At 35.2% G+C, this 9,157-nt stretch overlaps 1 protein-coding gene across 1 annotated transcript in view; it reads right to left on the bottom strand.

Moving 5' to 3' along the window:
* Nucleotides 1-689: 689 nt before the first annotated feature.
* cul4a (cullin 4A) overlaps nt 690-9,157 on the bottom strand; it is a 107,397-nt gene continuing 98,929 nt past the window's right edge. The window contains exon 20 of the mRNA XM_039744642.1: nt 690-3,796. Within this exon, the coding sequence (XP_039600576.1) occupies nt 3,701-3,796 (96 nt within the window). The 3' untranslated portion in view covers nt 690-3,700. The remainder of the gene's footprint in view (nt 3,797-9,157) is intronic.

The raw sequence follows: 9,157 nt of genomic DNA, 5'->3' as shown, positions 1-9,157 counted from the left end.
TACTACGCATACAGACACAAAAGCATTCTCTTGGTTAAATTCAGTAATTTTATTTATTGCCAGATATACCCATGTACTGAACCTACTCTTTCCATAATACAGTCATGGTGAACAGGAAGATGTCCTGGCATCATCAAACTTTGTGTAGACTTACATTTTCTCATTCTGGTGCAATTGAAAAAGGCAGATTAATTAAAAAAAAAAAAAGTGCATCTTTGAGACGTGGGAAGATGCCAGCGCACTCAAGTATAACTCACAAGAACATATGAAAACCTTACCCAGACAGTGGTCAGGCCAGGAATCAAACATCACCTTTTGAACTGTGGAGCAGCAGCACCAACTATTTTCTTGTCCGTTTGTTTATATTTGCAGGTATATATTTTAATGTGGAATAGAAGCCCTTGTATGCCAAGTTCTTCCAAGCGTATATTTTCAGACCAATCTAATTTAGGGTCATCATGGGGGTTCGACCACAAGCTGCAACAATGTGCCATTTGCCTGGCTTATCCATTTAAGGGGGACTGGAAGCCAAAGCCTGTTCCAGTAGTTCTGGGAGCTGTCATGAACTCATCTGGACTCGATCACTTTGGGGCACTAAAGAGTTACCAATTAACATAACCTCAAATGGAGGTGAAAAACTGCATTACCCAGAGGAATTGGATCAGTGCCATTAAAATGCTTAAAAAGTATTAAAATGTACCTTTTTTATTTCATTTGGTGGATAAACAGAAATGAGCTAAATATGCAAACCATTATGAAAAGTATATTTAATATAGTATACTATTATACAGTGCTTCGTAATAAATGTAATTTTTTTACTAACATTCTCATCTACAATGGTATTGCTTACAATGTTCTTTTAACAAAACTCATACATTTTCAAAATTCTTTGAAATATTAACAATATTTACATTTTGCATCACGGTGGTCAATAAAAAAAAAGACTTTTTTTTCCTCCCCCCCCCATCAGCTTACTGATCTCATAATGAAAAATTTAAAATCCAACAGTAAAATGCACTTCAAAATACTTGCTGTATATTTCAACAATATTCAGCAAATTAAAAAAATCCCACTCGAATGATAGGTCAGCCTGAAATTACTTTTGAGCCAAGTGCAAGGTTCAAAAATTCACTCTCCATTCAAATCTCTCTTCATCAGAAAATGTAACAACCAAACAAGTGCTTCCGCTGCTGTGCTCTGTGCTTTATACAAGACTTGGGGTGGCCACTTTCTTCTTCTTTTTTTCCTCAAATTCTTACACAGTAAAAGTCACTTTTTTTTTTTTTACAACAAAATCATGTAAAAAATTGTAAATTGTTTGCACAACAGTTGCAAAGAGAAATAGAAGACAACATACTGGCCAACCATTAAGTCTTTTAGACTTGATCAGCAGTTTACAATTATTCTTTGCAAATTATGTGCCAAATGGAAACAAAAATCTATGTGGTAGAGTACCAGAAGTTCCTGTTTTCAGTATGGGTAGCCAAGGGTCTGTTCCATCACTCTGTAGACTTACACATGGTTGTTTGTATTAATTGTGTTTATTCAGCCAGAACGCCACATTATCTTGATCATTATTTTAACCAATAAATCAGGGTAAATTATTAAGTTTGTATACACAATGTGCAAATATGAATGCCAATAAGTTACACAAGCAAAGTGACTTTATAACGTGAGATAGAACATGAAGAAATAGAAATGCATACTACGTATAGATATATTATTAATTTAAATAAACTGCATAATTAAGCAAATTTGGCAGAAAATATATAGAGAATCTCTGCAAAAAATGTATTTGAATAATGTAAGCAATCGTCAATAAAAGGGTTCTTTAAATAGGAAACACATTAAAATGCTGAAGAGGAAACTGATATAAATCTGATTTGCTTACTATGGCCTGCCAATAGCTGCAATCATTGCACCAGCACTCTTTTGCACTTATTCTTGTTTAAGGTACAGTGGCTCAGATTTAATAGTTCTCCTCTCTCCCTCTCTCTCTGTTCATCAGTCTTACGTGGCTAACATCTTAGACTGTGTCAAAAACATTCTGCAGGTTACAATTACTCTCACATTTTCAGAATTCTGGAATATTTACAGTATCATACCATACACCTAAATGAGTCAGTCTAGAGAGACTGAAGTGCAAGCAGAAACAAATAAGCATACAGTTTTATTTATTTAACCAGACCTGGCTGCATATTTAAACAGAGTGGATACTAAAGCCTTGCTTCTTTTCTGTTAAATTTGTGTCTGCAGTTGCTTAGGCGTGAAATAAGAACTCATTGGTAGTGTGGAACCAGTCATCCAATTGTAACCACATATCCTCATTTCTGCCCTGTAAATAAATGTTAATGAATAACTTTAATAAGAAACAGTCCAAAATAAACCAACCTCTTCAAATGCATTTTAAAGAAGTAAAAGTGGAAACTGCTGCATTATTATACAGTTTTTTAAATTTTTAAGTCAATGGGGTACACAGCTGTTCTTTCAGATGTAAGAACCATAACGCCAGACAAAAAAACCCCACTATTACTGCTGCAAAAAGAATGTCTTATCTATGCACTTAGCCTAATGGTCTATCTTACTATATATGCCATCTAAGTGGGCATCAGCATCTCTAGACAGAGAGATAGAGGTAGCAAGGCTGAAGGGTTGATGGGATGACAGGCAGAAACTGCATGTATTTTCAAAAAGCATTTAATAATGACATTTTTTTTAAATACTCATATCCCAATAGATTTAACAGTACAACATACCATAACTCTTCAACAACAAAATAATCAATATTAACACTGCCCATGTGAATATGAACATTTTATTAATGTGCAACACCACATTCATTAAATTGGATCTCTTGACAACTCCTACTGTATATCCCAACTATTTGGTATACACTGTAGCCTCCTGTTCAGATTGCATTGCATTTCCTGTGTGGATAATGCAAGCTGTTGGGTTTGTTATTTCCAACAAGGACACTGGAAAGCAAACGATCTCTGTAGCTACAGTTAAGAGTAAATTGTTAAATTCAAAGCGTCTTAGTCTAACTCACTATTATAATGTACAGACAAAAATTTATCTGCGAGATACTATGCAGAAGTCTCAACATTAATTTGCTTGCTTTGGCACTTCTCAAAAACTGTTCACAAATGTCTAAAAAGCTCTTTTTGCAATACACCCAACAATTTTTAGATTGTGTTACTCTTAACTGATCTAACGTTATTTAGGGAGCATAATAACTATGAAAAATATGTACTCCATTTTGCACCAAAAAAAAAAAAATCTGGGCTCTTCCATATAAAATTCAAACTATAAATAAAAGTCTTCTAGCAAACAGCATGGCTTTAAAACAGTGCTAATAAGGCAGAGGTGAAACACATCTACATCTGGTTTATCCAAAGCTGTTGCTACAGTAGTTCCTGGTTATAGGTCAGCCAAACAAGCAGTAGCACTGTTTCTGGGGCAAAATTTTCTGAAACGCAGCAAACAACATGTCAGCAACCGGAAGTAACCAACTGACGATGCACTTGATGAAATGCTCATTCTTTCCATCTTCCACATTCTGAAACTCCTCGAGTAATACATTCTCTGCACGCTGCATAAGGCTACTGTAGATAAGCACCTCTGTTCATTGTAGTCAGTTTTTTATTACTACTAAATGTTAATGCTCTGTAAACAAGGCCAGAAGCTGTATGGGTCCATCTTAAGCCACATAATGGTACTGGTTGGGGCTGTCCTTATCTCTTTCCATGTAGTCTCTGTCGATAAGGGATTCAATTCTTTTTTTCAAATCTCCAGGCTGTACATAAAAAAAAAAAGCAACATTGTATAAAGTGTTATCTTTGAAGTTTCTTCTACTTCTCTTTTAATATGTCACATCAAACAGATTTTTATTTCAAATCTTAAATAAAACAGGGGTTAAGTCATAAACTCAATGGAACACATAGTTAAGTTCAAATGAGACAAAGAAGTGTAGCCTAGTAGCCTTAGGTCTGAAAGTACATAGTAGGAGATTAGTTATTATTAGTTGCATTACTAAATATAATAGTCTGGACAACATATGTTTCACAGTGAAAATACAGTGGTGCTTGAAAGTTTGTGAACCCTTTAGAATTTTCTATATTTCTGCATAAATATGACCTAAAACATCATCAGATTTTCACTCAAGTCCTAAAAGTAGATAAAGACAAACCAGTTAAACAAATGAGACAAAAATATTATACTCGGTCATTTATTTATTAAGGGAAATGATTGAATCTTACATATTTGTGAGTGGCAAAAGTATGTGAACCATTGCTTTCAGTATCTGGTGTGACTTTGATAGATCCCTGTTCTTTAAATAACACAGGGTGTCCACTCACACCTGATTGTCATCCCATTGATTGAAAACACCTGACTCTAATTTCACCTTCAAACTAACTGCTAATCCTAGAGGTTCACATACTTTTGCCACTCACAAATATGTAATATTCGATCGATTTTCCTCAATAAATAAATGACCAAGTGTAATATTTTTGTCTCATTTGTTTAACTGGTTTCTCTTTATCTACTTTTAGGACTTCAGTGAAAATCTGATGATGTTTTAGGTCATATTTATGCAGAAATATAGAAAATTCTAAAGGGTTTACAAACTTTCAAGCACCACTGTACATCATACCTCTAAATGCCTACATACAGTAATGGAAAAAAAAAGTAATCCAGCTGTCATTTACCATTCATTTGGAGATTTCTGTTCAGTACTTCAATGATAAATTAGAGCACAGGCTCATATGTGAAAGTCTGGTTCTGGAACGTATCCCATGATGTTTCAAGTCCAATTCATTGCTCACTTTGCACCACTGAGCAGGCTACATATAATGAATTTGTGTACTGATTTATAATGTTAATGCACAAATACTTTGGGATTAGAGTACTACATAAAGTAAATACTGATTATGCTTACTGCGATTGATTAATTTCCTGGACAATGCTAGCCCTTGCCAAGTGTCTACTGCTGCAGTCAACCCTGATCATGAAAAACATGCATTTAAAAAGAGATGGGCAGAAGAATGCTTGATCATGCCAATATAAAAAAAACAGTCTTAATTAACTTTTCAATGTATAGTTCAGGGCCATGCAGCGTTCCTGCAATGGCAGATTCATATCTTGAAGGTACTGATGCTGGAACTGGCTTCATCCATTCATTACCACCTTAATTATAGGTATGTACATATGTATGTATAGTTCTGTGAAGGAACATTTTCACAATAAGGTACGCTTTTCTAAACTTATTACTATCACATCTGACAAGCTGAAGTGCCCAGAAGCACCATCATAAAATTCAAACTTTTACATTTACAATTTATACATTTAAAGAAACAATCAGCTTGAAAAGCAGGATGGATTATTGCAGTCAAAATTAAACACAGTGCACTATATTAACCAAGTAAAAGCACTGCCCATAAAGTCTCTCTGATATATTAAGCATTGTTGCTGTGTCTTAATTTTTAACTTTAAAAACAACAATTATCTAATTAATGCTAATAACAAGACAAGTGTTACACAAAATCTCTGCTTAGTGGACATTTACTGAATAAACGTTTCATATCAGCAATATCCCATGCATCATCATTCTGCGTGCATTTAGATACCATTGATATTGTGTCTATACTAATTATATCTCATCCATTATCAAACTTCTGCATTTAGTGAATTTTTATACTATATTTATATTGATATTCCATTCATCCACTGCGACTTTCGCAAGAAAAGCAGTCTGAGATGATGAGACGAGATGACATAAAATGAGATATTCCACTCATCTTCATGAGATATTTAAAGGATGTTTATATCATGTTTACATCTGAGGTATCAGATACTAACCGTTTAACATGTTTATATTGACGAAATCTGGCCCATCTTTAGTCTGCTTTGTGGATGTTTACTGAATATCCTTTTCCTATCAGCAACATCCCATCCATCATCAGTCTGCTGCAGTTAGAGGACATTGATATTGGGTCTATATCAATTGTTCCCCACCCATCTACAATCTCCTACACTAAATTTATATTACTGATATTCCATTCATCTGCTGAGACTTTAACCAAGAAAAGCTGATGATGAGATGAGTTAAGATATTCAATTCATTTTAATTCTATGACCCAAAATGTTTATACCATGTTAATATCTGAGATATCCAATTCATATTCAGTCTACTACAATTATCAGATATTTGTAATGTTTATATTGATGATAGCTGGTCCATCTTTAGCCTGCTTAATGGATGTTTATTATTTATGTCGACAATATCCTATTCATCTTCTGTTTGCTGCAATTAACAGTTATACAGTACTATATATATTCTGTCAAGTGAACACTGATGGTGTACTAGTTAAACATTGTGATATACATGGGTATTGTCAGAGGTTTGAATCTTTCTCTCTCTCTTTCACACATCACAGCTCCTTTACATTTTACTTGGTACAAGTGTTTCCATCCACACTGTTTCCACTGTGAAGTCCTGTACTGAGAGCTACCATGAGTCATACATTGACTCAGTAGTTAAGTTGTACTGATATTCAATTTATTGGTCACAAAAGGTTTCAGATCTATCCTGGCGTGAGTCTTAGGGTAGGAAATAAAACTGGACAGGCTCAGTTCATTCTCATGGCACACTCACTCATGGAAAGTCAATTCAGAACTACTAATCAGCTAAACAAAGAAATTAAAATGCAACTTTAGGATGTGTTAGGAAATTAGAGTACCTGGAGTAAACCCACATGGGCATGAGGAGAACAAGTATAATACAGAAAGTGCCCAGGAGTAAATCTCTGAACCTACAACTCCAGAGTTGAGAAGTCCTAATTAATGTGCCACCACCCCTTTGTTTTGATAAATATATGCCATAGTTAAATTAAATGTAATACCCAGAAAGTCACATAGGATGACTGAATCTTTGAAAGTACTCGGCATCACAATGCACATTACATAAGTAAACAAACATTATTATAAGCAGCATTCCTTTGGTTAAATCATTTGATTGTGCTGACACAGCATAATTAACATAATGAAATAACTGATCAGGATTTGGGGGGCACCTTGAACTTGCTGCACAGACTGCTCTCTGTAAATCACTGGGGGCCATTTTAGTCACCTAAGGGTGTGAGAATTCTAACACTGTGTGCAAATGAGTAAATGTTGCGCACTGTGTCCAGAGACAGAAAGAAACAGCAACCACAGAATACATTGCTATTCAAAAAACTGTCAAAAATGTGTTTGGGGGATTAAGTGGCAAGGAAACAGTGGGAAAGGACCATAAAAAATAAAAAGCTACCCATTCAGTGTAGTCCACTATACATGAAAAAGTACAAATGTGACACCATACACCATCCTCTGATGTGTCAGTACAGTTTCCCCTCCCTCAGCTACAGACTTAGTTCAGAATGTTTTGACTGAAATTTTGATAAAAAGTACTTCTTTAGAAAGAAGCTTAAATAATTGCATGTGTAGCTTGCAAAGGAGCAAAACAATCTGCATATTATAAGGAACAAGGCATGTTGCTGAAAGATGCAAAATTGATGGAGGGTGCAGTGATTTACAGATCATTGATATTGGTCTATCAGACCATTTTCTTCTACTTTTTAATATAGAAAAAATGATAAAAAACACTCATGAGAAGCATATTGTTAAAAAACGCTTCTTTGACTCGGCAGCAGCTTTAAAACTTACAAACATTTTAAGCAATCAGTCCGTTTATAGTGCCAGCTATAATAGCGAGGATAATGTAAATAGTAAGGTGGAAAGATTTAATACTAAAGTGAGAGCTGCTGTTGACATAGTTGCACCTGAAAAGACAGTGAAAAAATCTTCTAGCATTGTTATACCATGGAAGACCCAAAGAGTGTCTGATTTAAGGAGAACATGCCGTAAAGCTGAGCGTCAATGGAGGAAGACTAAACTTACTGTCCACCATGAAATATTAAAATTCAAAATAACAGAATACAATAACACTGTCCGTCTTGAGAGACGCTGCTATTTCTCCAAGATTATAAATAACAATGCTAGTAATCCCAGAGTCTTATTTTCTACAATTGATCGCCTACTAAACCCAGGTAGCTCAAAGGAATGCCTCCTAAGTGCTTCCAGTGAAACCTGTGAGGCTGTCGCTGTATTTTTCAATCAAAAATTAATGATATTAGAAATAACATAGTATATCCCTCCAACACTAAGGATCCTCCTAAACCCCAGCATCCTGTTATAAACAAATTAAACTCTTTCACTAGGATAGATTTACCTGATTTAAAAAAATAATCTCTCAATTAAAACCTCCACCTGCCCTTGACCCGATACCAACAAGGTTTTTCAAAGAAGTATCAGGCGTGCTAATTGATAATGTTCTGACATAGTAAATTGTCACTAGATACTGGGGTCTTCCCAGACTGTCTTAAGACTGCTGTAGTTAAACCCCTACTTAAGAAACATAATCTTGACCCTCAGCTCTTGAAAATTTTAGACCCATCTCTAACCTGCCTTTCTTAAGTAAAGTTCTGGAGAAGGCAGTCATTATGCAGTTAAATGACCACCTAAATAAACATGCTATTCTTGATAAATTTCAGTCAGGTTTTAGAACAAATCACAGCACAGAAACTGCACTCGTAAAGTAGTAAATGATTTGGGTGAATGCAGACAGAGGCCATTTATCTGTTCTCATCCTCTTAGATCTGAGTGCTGCATTTGACACCATTGATCACAATATTCTTAGAAATCGCCTTAGTCAATGGGTGGGCCTCTCTGGCAGTGTCTTTAATTGGTTTGAATCCTACCTGACAGGGAGAAAATTTTTGTTAGTTGTGGAATTACAACTCAAGACACATGATATCCAATATGGTGTTCCACAAGGCTCTATCCTGGGTCCGCTGTTATTCTCAATCTACATGCTTCCGTTAGGTCAGATTATCTCAGGGCACAACGTGAGCTACCACAGCTATGCTGATGACACACAGCTGTACTTATCAATAGCACCTGATGACCCTGATTCTATTGATTCACTAACACAATGTCTGACTTGTATCTCAGAATGGATGAATAGTAATTTTCTCAAGTTAAATAAAGAGAAAACTGAAATCTTAGTGATCAGCAATAATGGATACAATGAGGCTATTAGAAATAAACTGGATACATT

This window comes from Polypterus senegalus, chromosome 2 (genome assembly GCF_016835505.1).
Source record: "Polypterus senegalus isolate Bchr_013 chromosome 2, ASM1683550v1, whole genome shotgun sequence".
Classification (NCBI taxonomy): Eukaryota; Metazoa; Chordata; class Cladistia; order Polypteriformes; family Polypteridae; genus Polypterus; species Polypterus senegalus.
Note: the sequence above shows the minus strand (reverse complement) of the source record. Positions and strands in the feature narration are given on the sequence as shown.